General features: G+C 36.2%; 2 protein-coding genes across 7 annotated transcripts in view; one reads left to right on the top strand and one right to left on the bottom strand.

The window, feature by feature from the left end:
- The window catches only part of LOC106131844 (RNA-binding protein Musashi homolog Rbp6), a 476408-nt gene that overhangs the window by 125241 nt on the left and 336232 nt on the right, over positions 1-14935 (bottom strand). The gene's annotated exons all lie outside the window — the stretch shown is intronic.
- Positions 4620-10580, top strand: LOC132901783 (uncharacterized). Its single transcript, XM_060944332.1, has one exon. It carries the CDS (start codon positions 5154-5156, stop codon positions 10476-10478), a length of 5325 nt encoding a protein of 1774 aa, XP_060800315.1. The 5' UTR covers positions 4620-5153; the 3' UTR covers positions 10479-10580.

The raw sequence follows: 14935 nt of genomic DNA, 5'->3' as shown, positions 1-14935 counted from the left end.
AGGACAGAGAGAGACATCGGGCGTTTCCCTAGGGCGACGTTACGAAACCGGAGTTTGGTTCAGTGATCAATGTGGAACCTCTGAGGTGTCTTTTGAGTTAATGCTTGTGTGCGATTACCTTTTGATTATGGTTTTGCTGGATTTAAATGTAGGTATGTTTGAATTGCTTTCAAGGGAAGGCTAAAGGCTCTGTTTATCTCGTAATGGACATCCTATAATTACACTTTGAACGTAAGCAGATGTATCTAATGATTGTTAAGGTGGGATAATGTTTAATTTTAATTAATTCGGATAAATTTTATACATTGCATATTTGCACATGTCGTTTTTAACAATTTTATGATTGATAGTTTAGTAAATGAGACAAATGCATATTAATAAGCAATAAAAAGAATTAATATGGTAATTTTTTGGCCATTTAAAATTTATACAATATTTATAATTGTACATTTTTACGATGTCTACAATAAAATGGGAGAAAAAAAAAAACAAAATTAACAGTTATTCATAATTATTATAAATAATAAAAATGTGAGTAAATCATTTATTTGGCACATTTAAAAGTCTGGTCACAGATTCAAGTCACTTTATTATTCTGAACATAAACAAAAATATTGATATAACATACATATTCAGAAACGGTGTTGAATTCTAAATGTACCAAAGTACCTACATAGACATACAGTCTAGTGCATACGTACCCGCGCATCATTAACATGCAACGAGATGTACCACGGTTTGCGTTGAAAACCTCAAAATTGTCTTGTGTCACGAAAGGTTATCTTTGAAGAGTGTCTATTTCTTTTTGCTCTTTTTTTAATTGTATAGTTCGTTTATAGTGTAGAGATACTTTTTGTATTTAGAACTAACGACCCGCTATGGCTTCACCTGTAGCACATATGTGTGTGTGTGTATTATGTTTAATCAAGTAATATAATTTTATCACTAAACATGAACTTGTTATATAATAATATGCCTAGAAAAAGATAGTGCTGAATAATTTTGGTATTACTATGCTAAGGTTTATAATTATATTTGTACCATCTCTGTCTCTTTTGTGCTCTGTTGTATGTTTAACTCTTATGGTGCAATAAAGAGTTTTATCTATCTATTTATCTATCTTTCTTTCTTTATTCCTGGAGACATAAATATATTGGCTTTATCTAACTGCAATACATACATAGCATCTAACACCCGCAGGTAATGAACCTTTTTGACGGTGAAATAAATTTCATGCTCACTAATTCCGACAAACATTCCGCCTTACAAATAAACAAATAATTAAAATTAAAAACTTTTAATTTTTATTGTTTGTATTTTCGTTTCGTTCATATTTTGAAACTGCTCATGTAGTATGTGGTCGGGCGTAATTTCTGTTTTTTTTTTAATTCAAAAGTTTATTTAAAAAAAAGCAGAAATTAACATAAAAAGTTAGTGTATAAATTTTTTAGGTCGGAAATAATGGGTCGAAATCTAATTGAAATCCTAATCAAACCAAGGACCTCCTCAAGTTCGGAGGGAAAACAAGATTATACAAAATGCAATTACAGTATAGAGGCGATACTAAGAAAAAGCTCTAATATCAATATAAGAACAACTGCAATAAGGACGGGTTTCTTCAACGTCCACGCAGTACACTAAGCTGTGGCTCTATTATTAAGTATTTCATTTAAGGGGAGGACTGAATGCCCCGGAGATACCTGTCGCAATAATTTGCTACGTGTAGGTACTCGCTCAAGTGTCCTCTTAATTTTTTTCCCTTTGTGTTCTCAGATTTAATGCATTAACAAGTTTAAGGCGATTTAATGTCATTGTCTACCTGTCTCCTACCCGTGTTACAAATTAAATTAAGTGTCAGCATTTTTCTGTTTTATTGCGACGTGGAAATAGTGTAATTTTATACCTCGACATTTACATTTTTCTTGAGATGTTGCAACTTTAATAAGGAGTAGCTTAAATAGGAATAGCTTTAATACTTTTTGTGACTAGATTAAAAAGTTTCGAGATTGTTAAAAAGGGGGCTTTCAATGTAGAGAGACAGAGCCAGCCAAAAAAAATATTTAAGACGTCTTTTCAATTACTTTTTTAACAAGTAAAAGAGATGGATAAAAAATTAAAAGAAATAAATATTCAGTGTAAAATACTTCTAACTTTCCATCATCCTCCTGGGGATAGCTCGCGGTTGCGTCTTCTCTTCGAGAAGCTCAGAGGCAAATATATAACTTTATTGCACATAATAACAAATAGTGATGAACATTCAACAATAAAAATAACCATCAAATTCTCAACAGATTTTAAGCAATTCATTCTCAAAGCGTAGTCGCAAGTGTTTCTCAAACTATGCAGCAGTTTTCCCACTTGGGCGAGTGGTTACTTGAACAGTTTAGAACAATGGTCCAGTCGTTACGGCCTCACGTCCGTCAGGGCCTGTCTGGACTACGGAGAAACTAATAGAAATACTTGGAAACTGAGATTTACTGTTGCCCGCCAAATCGAAACAATGAATACGAAACTTTATCGAAATGTGGCAGACTTTGCTTAAGAATGTAGCTGATTTCACAAAAATGGTATGCTTTTTAAAATGTTTGTATTTTCAATAGCAAAATGATAGGCATTATAACTATTCTATCTTCATTCAACTTCCTCTAAGCATTTTGATAAAATTTATGCACATTATTGCCTTTTATATTTATAACTATGCTATGTAATTAATGTGATCTAAATAATAATGTACTGAATATACTGAATTCCTGAAATCATAAATGCAATTATATTTCCAGATACACATTCATATTTTCAAATAATTGAAAATACTATCTGTGTTAAAATATAATAACAAGAGTTAATAGAACTGCATTATACCGATTTTTTACAAAACAACTTGAAATGAAGAAGTTTTAAAGCTGATGAGAACCATTCGCACTTGACCGATTCCTTTAAAAGCAAGCCTGTTGAAACTCAATAAAAACGAATCACAATAAGTACGTTCTTCGGGAGATGGCATAAAGAAAAAGTTTTAATTTGTTTAAATATTTCCGCAAGTTCCCCGGCGGCGCTCAAGTTCCGTGTCTAACATTAACTCAGAGCGGCCTAATGGGACAAACCACCTGCTCTTAAAGGCGACATAACAATTAACTTCAAGAAGAAAATATTAGTTGAGCTAATAGAGTCACTCAGATACACTCCGACCTCTGCCCTCATAAATAACACCCCTTCTTAACTCGGAGCTCAACAATTTTGTCGTATTTTCGTAATGATTCTCCGAGGAGCGTCGACTTTCCTAACTCACCAAGCATTTTATCCCTGTGTTTTCATAGGCCAATTGATTGGGAACCGCTGGAAATAATCTCGGCCGGATTAGTTTTCTTAGGAAAGTTTTCGGCCGAGAAGTTGTAGACGTTTCCTTATTAACATACTCTGGAAGAATATTTTATTGCTAGTAATTAAATACCAGGGATCAGGAAACTATATAAAAGGAATAACAAAAGTGTTGTTTCTAAGAGTTTTGTATACTTATTAAAGAATATTTTTAAACAAGAGTGCTGTAACTAATAGCAATCTTACAATTTTCATTATTTTTTTTATCATACTTCGACAATATGAATAATTTTGATTTTAATATCATAATTGTAATTAATATTCTAAAATAAAAGTTAAGTAAGTAGTAATAATACTCAAAGCAGATGCCGTGTAGAACCCGCCATAAAATATTATCGCTTTCTTCCTTCTCACTCCAATAATATTCCAGGAATACAGAGATTCCTTAAATAAGTAACAATACTTCTTTTAAAATTTTCATAATCCCTAATTTGCGAATATAGAAACAGTAATTACGTTACGAAAATAAACCCACATTCCAGCGAATCTTATCAGCAATTACGAATTTCACAAACCGTGAAAAATCAGTGAATAAAATATGAGCGAAGTTTAAGGAAACCCGAAAACGTTTTTCGTATTTGAATAATCAGTTTAACAAACAAAACTCGGGCGAATCCACTTCATTACTTATTAACCTGCGCCGGAGTACACGGTGCTATTTCAGATAATTTCATTTAAACTGGCGATTTGAATCAACTAGCATGGCATTTGATTTTTTTTGTCAATGTATGAAGATGCTTTGAACTTTGAAAACTCATAAGATTGTAGCGAATGTTCCGGGCTTTCTTCTCTTGAGAATTAAAAAAAACGGATCCTTTGTTTCAATTAAACAAGAAGTATGACAATCATAATTTTATTTTACACACATACGTGGATAAAGTCATATAGTTTTTCGGCAAAAATATAGAAGCCTTAAAATAATTATGATTCACAAGAAAACTTTGGAAATAAACTGTGATCCAAACTATAAAATATGCCCCTATGAAGAACATTTTCAATATCTAGTGAAAGTTTACGATGCTATAAACTCTTTTTACAGTTTTATTACATTCATGAACAATCGTTGTTTAAAATTAAATGATATCAAGGATTCCTAAAGGTTATTAATATCACTTAATAAAATCTCAAGTTACTGTCCTAGTGACTAGTAAAAAGACTGCAGTATATTACATTTAAATATTAAAATAATAATTAAAATCATTAAGTATGCAAACGGGAATTAACACTAAGATACTGTTGGAGCATATATACATAAATAAAGAATATTAATTTAATATTTTTACACCATTTCATAGACAATGTTTAACTTTGTAAAATTAGTTTCTGAACGACAACGCGGCGGTTGTCTATTGCATTTATATCCGTTTCCTTAATTCACAAAAAAAATCACGCTAGATCTTGTGCTCGCCATAACCTCATTTCGCAAAAATATTGTCATCAAAAGAAATAAACGGAATTACACAGGCATTTGAACCAAAGGAATCATTCATTTCAAGACCCAAGCGCCAACATACGTTGTGGACCTTCGTCGCCGCATGAAGACATAGAACCAGCGAGGTTAAGACGTCGGAGGAACTGCTGCATACATTCGGTACGGCCAGCCATCCTTCCTAACCTCGTCCCTGTGAGTTCAATCTGTGCTAATACCGTGCTTTGTTCATATTTCAGTTCTTGTGCATCGCTATAGTCAGCTTTGTGCCGTTGCTAGCATCGGCTGACGCCACAGTACGAACAGGAATATTCACAAACCGTAAGTCCTTTCACAAACAACCAAAATGAGCCTAGTTAATGATGAAGCTAAGCCTAAATCTCGCGATAGGTCTCCGTACAGTAGGCCCCCTACCGCCTTCTGTGACAAAGATAGTGAGAAGTTGACTGATTTAGTAAAAGGCAGAGGCATAATCAAAGGTCGCCTCACAAGACTAACAACCTTTATTAATAGCATAACTCGAGATCAATTAAATAGTCAAAAATGCATTGATTTAAAACTGCGTATGCAAGGCGCAGCCAGCTTACTTACTGAATTTAATAATATTCAAACAATGATTGAGAAGATAGTGATAGACTCTGATTTAGATTGCCAATTAAATCAACGAGATTTATTTGAGGATAGCTATTATAGTGCCTTGTCACGAGCTGAATACTTACTTAACCGAGCCGAAGTCTCTGATGGCTCCAGTGTGTGTCATAGTAAAATAAAATCAATTAAATTACCTGTCATATCTATGCCTACATTCGATGGTTCATATGAGCATTGGCTCGAGTTTCGAGATACATTTATGTCTTTAGTTCATAATTCTAATGAAATTAGCGATATTCAAAAATTTCATTACCTAAAATCCTCATTAAAGGGCAGTGCGGAGTTGGTTATAGATTCTGTGGAGTTCTCAGCCAGCAATTATACTATAGCATGGGAATTACTTCTCAATAGATACAATAATAGCAGTATGTTAATACACAACCATGTTAAGGCCTTATTTACCATTCAGAAATTAACTAAGGAGTCGTACCACATGCTCAGGCGCCTAATTGATACAATACTTAAGAATTTAAGAGCTTTAAAAATGCTTGGTGAACCCACTGAGCACTGGGATACACTGGTCATATTCATAGTCACTTCTAAATTAGATGAAACTACTGAACGCGAGTGGGAGCAATATAAGTGTACTATTCGTAAACACAATGAAACTAAATCATCACTAAAGGTGGATGATCTACTCACCTTTCTCAGGGACCGTGCTGAGATGTTGGAAACATTGCAAGCCTCTCATAGTAAGATTAATCTTGATTCCAAAAAACAAACTACACATAAGGCTCAATGCAATGTCTCCACCAAGTCACAACAAAGTCGCACTACCTATAAGAAGCCATGTTTAATGTGTTACAATGATCATGCACTGTATTCCTGTCCAAAGTTTTTGGATGCTAATATAGACACTAAACTACACTTTATAGCTACCAACAAGTTGTGTGAGAACTGTTTACGCTCTGGACATACGTTAGAAACATGTAAGTTTGGTCCGTGTCGAAAATGTAATAGAAAACATAATACGCTAATTCATAGTGACACGTCTAATGACGCTCAAGTAATGACGCTTCATTCAAATTGCAATAATCGTGAGCCGAGAGATGTACCGACCGCGCCCGCGACCCCCGCGGTCCCCGCGGTCGACGTCCCCATGCATCGGTCTAGCACGGCACAGGTAAACAAGCCGCACATAGATAACACTCGCTATACGTTCAATAATCAATCAGTTAAAAGTATAAATTCTGTTTTATTATCGACTGCTATGATTGAAATAGCGGATAATCACAATAATTATCATATTGCACGCTGTCTTCTCGATTCAGGAAGTCAACTTTGTTTTTTGTCTAAGGATTTATGTACAAAACTTAATGTTACTTTAATACAGTCCACTTGTGAAATACGAGGAATAGGTAACTCGGTTACAAACTCAACACAGATCTGTGATGTTAAAATAAGATCGCGCACCGGTGCCTATTCTACGAGTTTAAAATGTTTTGTGTTGCCTTACATTTCATGTACATTGCCGGCGGTTGCATATGATCAAAACGAACTATTCATCCCTGAACATATACAGCTAGCCGATCCATTATTTTACGAGTCCCACAATATTGACATTTTGATTGGCGCAGAAATATTTTGGGATTTATTATGCGAAGGTAAAATAAGGTTACCAAATGGCCCAGTTTTACAAAACACAAAATTAGGTTGGATAATTTCAGGGCCTATACACAGTAATACGCACAATATTGATAGGTCTTTCCAATGTAATTTTTCGCACGCTATTGAAACACAATTACGGCAGTTTTGGGAACTAGAGGAACTGCCTAAGGCTAGTCTCACACACACGGACGACGAGCGTGCTTGCGAAGAACATTTTATTAACACTACAACGCGCACAAGTGATGGAAGGTTCTGCGTACATCTGCCGCTTCAGAAGTCACCAGCTAGCCTTGGCGAGTCGTACACTCAGGCTAAAATTCGTTTTTTAGTTTTAGAAAGACGCCTCGAACGTAATATTACTTATAAAAAATTATACACTGATTTCATACATGAATACCTTGATTTGGGTCATATGAAAAAGGTAAGTTCATATGGAACACCACATTATTTTTTACCACACCATGGTGTATATCGGGAGCATAGCTCTTCAACCCGATTGAGAGTAGTCTTTGACGGAAGTGCTGCTACTAGTAATGGAGTATCCTTAAATGACATTCAGCTTGTCGGGCCGCCACTACAAAGTGAACTATTTGATATTTTATTGCGGTTTAGACGATATAGGTTTACTGCGTGTGCAGACATACAAAAAATGTACAGGCAGTGCCTATTACATGAGTCACAACGCGACATGCAACTGATTGTCTGGCGGGATAATCCTTCTGAGCCTTTAAGTATGTACCAGCTCAACACCGTGACCTACGGCATGGCAGCGTCACCCTATCTTGCTGTTAGATGCCTCAAACAGCTGGCACTTGAGTGTACTGACCCTGATGTAAAGAGAATCATCTCTGAGGACTTTTACGTTGATGATATGATCACAGGTTGGGATGATAAACATGAATTATTATCATTTTGTAACAAGACTTCAAAGTGTTTACAGTCCGGTTGTTTTCCATTGAGAAAATGGACATTTAACTTTCAATGTGATCAGTCATCAGGTCCGTTCAGCGCAGGTAAGGAGTTAACATTAGGTGATACTGTTCAGTGCAAGACTTTGGGTTTAGGATGGTACAACACTAGTGATGAATTTTATTTTAATACGCAATTTAAGAGTGACACTAACAAGATAACAAAACGTAGTATTTTATCACACATATCTCAAATTTTTGACCCCCTTGGTTTAGTTAGTCCAATTATAATAATAGTGAAAATATTATTACAGCGACTTTGGTTATTGCAATTAGGTTGGGACGATGTGGTGCCAAGCGATGTTCTACTTACATGGACTAAGTTTGCGAACGCCCTATCGGAACTTAACACCATTCGTGTGCCTCGTCATGTTATTAACACTACTGCTACACATTCGGAGTTACACATTTTTACCGATGCATCGCAAGTAGCGTACGGCGCTTGTATTTACGTACGCTCAGTCAGCAGTGACAATAATTCATTGGTGAGACTGTTGTGCTCAAAAAGCAAGGTTGCTCCTTTGAAGCCCGTTAGTATTCCGCGGCTAGAATTATGCGGAGCTTTATTAGGTGCAAGGCTATACGACAAAGTGAATAAGGCACTTCATTTACAATTTAAAAATATTATGTTTTGGACTGACTCAACAATTGTACTAGGCTGGTTACACATGCCACCTAACTTACAAAAAACTTTTGTACAAAATAGGACATCAGAAATACATGAGTTGACGAGGGAACTTCCTTGGCGTCATGTAAGTGGAAAAAATAATCCAGCTGATTTAGTGTCCCGCGGTATGTCGCTAGAAGATCTCTCAACTTCTACGTTATGGTGGGAAGGCCCGGCCTATCTTCGCCAGCCCGATTTTAGATGCGATCTGGTGCCTTCATTTATAAATGGTTTGCCTGATGAGTTACCAGAGTTAAAATCGGGCGTGACGCTTTCTGCTGTGCCTGATAAAGTTTCCGAGTCTTCCTTGTTTCCCTTCTATAGATTTTCTCAATTTAATCGCATGAGACGCGCTGTCGCATACGTAAATCGGTTTATTTATAATTCACGCAATACTAATAACCCGCGATCAGGCGTCCTATGTGTCGATGAATTGAGAGAGTCTGATATAACTTTAGCTAGGCTGTCTCAATTGGAATCTTTTCCAGTTGAATACATGTCGCTTACTAAAAATAATTGTTTAGGACATAAACACAATTTAGCAAAGCTAAGTTTATTTATTGATCACAATAAATTAATACGTGTAGGTGGTCGTATTTCCAATTCACAAATTTTCTCGTTGGATAAAAAACATCCAATACTCATATCTGGTAGCCATCCTTTTGCTACTTTGCTATTTCGGTATGAGCACACCCGTTTGTTACATGCAGCTCCACAAGCGCTTTTATACAATTTGCGAGAGACCTGGTGGCCTATTAGTGGTAGGAATCTTGCTAGGAAAGTGGTACATAATTGTATTGTTTGCAAGCGGTTAAGGGGAAAAACTCCAACTCCTTTAATGGGGAATTTACCAATGGAACGTTTGGACGCTACTTTTCCTTTTATGCGTTGTGGTGTCGATTACGCCGGGCCAATGCTCATGCTAAATCGTAGGGGTAAAGGTTCGAGGACTACAAAATGTTATATTTGTATTTTTATTTGTTTCGTGACTCGTGCCATTCACTTGGAGCTAGTCAGTGACTTGTCCACTGAAGGGTATTTACTTGCATTAAAAAGATTTATATCCAGACGTGGCAAACCTTTAGAAATATTCTCCGACAACGGTAGAAATTTTGTTGGGCTTATGAATGAATTTAAAAAGTTTATAAATAATTGCTCATCGGAGATAATAGATTACGCAATAAGTCAAAATATCAAGTTTACTTTTCTTCCTCCATATTCTCCTAATTTTGGTGGTTTGTGGGAGGCTGGAGTGAAATCCTGTAAGTATCATTTACGACGTGTCGTAGGAAATGCACACTTAACCTTTGAGGAGTTTAGCACGGTTTTGGTTCAGATTGAAGCCGTTTTGAATTCCCGTCCCCTTAGTCCTATGTCCACAGATCCGCAAGACTTCACTCCTTTGAGCCCAGCTCACTTTTTGCTTGGCCGTCCACTTACTGCGCCTGCTTGTGAAGACGTGACTGAAATTTCGACGAATCGTCTTACTCGCTATCAACGTGTGGAACAGATTCGCCAGCATTTCTGGTCCAGATGGGCTAAAGAATATGTTTCTGAACTACAAGCAAGGACCAAGAGAACAAAGGATGATACTCCGTTGAAGCCCGGAATGCTCGTCGTTATCAAGGATGATAATTTGCCGCCTTTGAAGTGGCATCTTGGACGAATCATCGACATCTTCCCAGGAAAGGATGGCGTTGCAAGAGTGGCAGACATACGGACTTCGACGGGCATTGTCAAACGATCGTACAGCAAGATATGTCCTTTGCTCGAGTAGCAGAGAACACATTGAAAGCACGAGCTTCCAAGGCCGGGGGCATGTTGGAGCATATATACATAAATAAAGAATATTAATTTAATATTTTTACACCATTTCATAGACAATGTTTAACTTTGTAAAATTAGTTTCTGAACGACAACGCGGCGGTTGTCTATTGCATTTATATCCGTTTCCTTAATTCACAAAAAAAATCACGCTAGATCTTGTGCTCGCCATAACCTCATTTCGCAAAAATATTGTCATCAAAAGAAATAAACGGAATTACACAGGCATTTGAACCAAAGGAATCATTCATTTCAAGACCCAAGCGCCAACAGATACTATTTTTTCCCGAAGTTTCGACTGGGTTGCATTGACTGTAGTTACAGCAAGACTAGTTTACCGGTGTTAATAAATCATTCAAGCGATAATTGAAAAGTATTAATGATTAAAATTAAGTTCCCCGAGTAATTTTAGACAATTTTTTTTTTTAATTTTATTTATTTCATAGGGCAGATATCACTTACATTTAGATGGTAACAATCGAAGGCAGATAGAGATTAAACATATTTGTATGAAATAAACAGTACATAATTTTGTCTGCATCCGACTGTACATACCCATACTGGATTGAAATCGTAATATCAATGACCCATAAAGCAAAGGTCACAAGTAAAACGAAAGTTGGCAGAAACAATATTATAACTTGATATAAACTTCAGGTAAGAACAAAACAAAACTTCGCGCACTAAGTTTAAGATTGTTTATTCTTAGATTTACATAAAATAAAATTCTGTCTCTAAATGTTTGTCTCGGGCAAATGTAATCAAATTTTTGTATTTGTTGTTACATTTCAATTACTAGGAGAAGGCAGCTAAGTAATTTTTGGAGTTGTAATGTTTCTTTTCGTTTAACGATAAATTTCAAGCATTCCTATAATTGTTGTATGTGTGTGTATTATTTGTAAACTAAACGGGTAAAATAGCTTAAATATATACACAAACAGAGAGGAGAGGTGAATAGAAGATGCTCCACTTAAATCCAACCAAAAGAGTTAGCTCTTAAATTTAAAAAAATGAAGATACAGGTATTATTGATATTTAAATAAATCATTTGCTTGTCATTTCTAATGTTATTTATGGAAGGTGAATTACTCCTTCTGACAGATCTACGATGCTTAAACGTATGTGTATATTCTAAAATTAAACTATCATTAAGATAGTTGTCCACATTATTATTATTTAAAATTTGGAAAACATATTCAGAGGAAACCGCTAAGGAAGGATGTTTGGAAGCCGCGGGAATAATAAGTTAGTCCATAATATTCATAGTAACATAAAAGAATTACCGACCATAATAATTATGCAAACAATAAAATGATTGGAAATATTTTTTGGAATCGCTGAAACACTTCAAAAGACTATTGTTATCTACAGTCTTAAAGATTCCTAAATCTTCAAAGGAATCTTGGTCTTTGTAAGAAAATTTCTTTACCCAAGAATCACATTGGTTCTTTTATTATTGAAATAAATCTATATTAACGTTATTAAGTCGGTATCATTAGGGCGGAATTAGAATATTTTCTCGTCTTTTTCGACGGCCTCTGTATGTCGTCTTTCAGGCTTTTCGAGAAAGTTGGCTCTATCTAGTATCGAATAAAGAGATTGAATGAAGAGGTTGTGTGTACAGTGAAAAAGTAATGTGAAATTCAAAGCACAGATACATCATTCGATCATTAAAACAGTAACGAATGATAATTATTTCTTCTTTTTTAAGTTTATGACAAAAAGATAATAATCAGGAATAAAAAAAACTGAATCATCATCATTCCCAAAGTTTTAATTATTCTAAGCCGAAGTGGGGGCAAAAAGGAACCTACGTTTTTAATAATTAGAGGGAATTTTCCAAAACTTTATGAACACTTCAGAACTTGGACCTGACGGGACACGGGCCGTGTTAATTACCAACTTTTAAAAAGTGCAACTCATAATAGACAGCCCGCTTGAAAGATGAATGATGTGGAACCCTACAGGGCTTGGTTGCCTTTTTGTAAACTCGCCTTGAATACTAAGGAAAATATGTGTGGGTGTAACATAAATTTAAATACTTTTAAATCGTCGGTTGTCGGTTTAGTTTTCCGAATAAAAAAGCTATATCTATGTATATTAGGTTTTTACGGTGAGGAAACCTTCACTTATGAAGAAAAAATATTTCAACTGCTTTGCTTGGAATCTGTTTTTTCCATTTTTCTCTTCACTTTCAACAATCTTTATTCCATTATTATTGGGACCTACTACTGAATAATCATTTTATTTAGGTCATGAAGTAAATTCGACCTAAACGGATAAATTCTTATTTTACCGATACATTTCGGCATTTTCAGGTATCGGACAGCTCAAACTAATCAGCAACTATTACCAGTCAGCCTAAATAATCGCTGTGCATATATTACGGACCTACACGAACGTTGATAAAGCGTGGCTAATTCCTAAATAAACAGCTTAAATGCAACCGAAACTTGCAGGTACTTAATTGATTTACTATGTCGGTTGGTGTCGGATACGGCAATGGATTATACACTAGGTATAGAGATGATGTTCCTGTAATACATTTGATTTCAAATAAATTTTATTAATTTGTTTTTATGATTCTGGTTTGTTTAATATTCTGTTAGATTTTCGTGTTTAATAGTAGCGTCATTTCTGTGCTACACGCATTATGTGATCAAGCGATCACTCGCTGCTGATGTAATGACGGCACAGTTTTACTTCTTGTTTGGCTCACTGGCAGCCATAACGCGCCACCGCCTATGTGAGTGACGCTTTTATACCCATCCATTTTCAAAATTACATATTGTTTACCCAAAACTCATCAGTCTATGCAGCAACGTTCTTTTCACATTAATCATTAAAAATTTACTCATGTAAAAATTCATAACTACGCGTCACGGCTTAAAACAACCTTCAACAAATCTTGATATCTGATTGTTGAATTATGTTACTGACGCTCTTCATCTTGGGTACTTATCATGAATAGAGTTGACATCCATTGTGATATTTTATTATTACCCTGTGAAATGCAACGAAGCGAGAGAAATTGTTAAATCCTTACAATGGAGTCTGTCTTCGTCGGGTCGAGTGCGCAAAAGTTGAACGAGGATCTCGGTAACGAGAATGTAAAGGGAAGGGATTAATTGTATAATCTTCGAGTAAGATAAAGTTGAAGATTGCGGTTGGTTAGTGGGATTATTTATGTGGAGAGCGGGCTGCCGGCGGCGCGGTGACGTCACGCGGCGTGCCCGCGCCTCTTGCTACTTCAATATCAATCTGCATATAAATCGGATATCGATAATGACGTCGCCATAGCAAGCATCCCAAAATTCGTTCAAAATCCGATAAGCCTTGCCCGTGAAAGCCCTAATCCACAGAAGTTTGGATGACCCCGATAGTGGGGTAGACCTACCGTCTTCTATTATGTAAATTATCAGCCACATGAAACTTTCGGCCGGCCACTGCGGCTACTAAGTTTGCGGGCAAAAGTTCGATATTGACTTAGGGTCGTATCTTTTGAGAGATCGAAGCTGGTAACAATAGAAAGTGTGTACAGTAACAAAATTTAATATCTTTATTAAAAGTATAGGCGTTGTACAGGGGTCGTTAAATGTGAAAAATGTGGTACGTACAGGCAGGTTTAACATGTAGACTGCGTGAAATTCTGTGAAAATGAAGATCGTGGTGCGTGCGACGCCTGCTGCGGATAACGGCCGGCGCAAATGACCCGCGCAGAAACATGACCGCGTCCGGCAGCGGGCCCATTGCCCCGGTGTGTCCCGGCCCCGGCCCCCGCACTTCTCCACCCCGCGACTCCACACACTTGCCAATTACAAAATATCCATTTACGTCCCCATTATATTCTGCAGCATCGTTTTTTATTATTCGGAGGTAGACGAGACTTTTCTTAATTCCCAGCTATTACGTTTCCGAATTTATTTTATGACTAGCTGTGCCTGCGACTTCGTCCGCGTGGAATAGTTATTTTGGGTATCATTGAAGCCCTCAATGATGCTCCTTCCCCGATTTATTTCACATTTTCCATTATTTCTTCGCTCCTAATAGTTGCAGCTAGACGTTATTCAAACATCCAAACATAATAAAACTGTAACTGAACTTTGTCTGTACATTGAAGATATTTAAGAAAAAAAATAGGGGTCTTTTTAGGGTCAATAGAAGCCAAAACGTTTTTTTTTAGAATTTTTGTCTGTCTGTCTGTCTGTCCGTCTGTCTGTCTGTATGTTTGTACGCGCATCACGCAAAATCTACCGAACGGATCTGAACGAAATTCGGCACAGATATAGTTAGTAACCTGGATTAGAATAAAGGCTACTTTTTATCCTGAAATTCTATCCCATAGGGATGAAATAGGGGGTGCAAGTTTGTATGGAACTTAGTCATTTTTAAATCGATATAAAAAGCTAT

The sequence above is a fragment of the Amyelois transitella genome, chromosome 5 (assembly GCF_032362555.1).
Source record: "Amyelois transitella isolate CPQ chromosome 5, ilAmyTran1.1, whole genome shotgun sequence".
In the NCBI taxonomy this organism is placed as follows: Eukaryota; Metazoa; Arthropoda; class Insecta; order Lepidoptera; family Pyralidae; genus Amyelois; species Amyelois transitella.
This window is presented reverse-complemented; position numbering and strand designations above follow the sequence as displayed.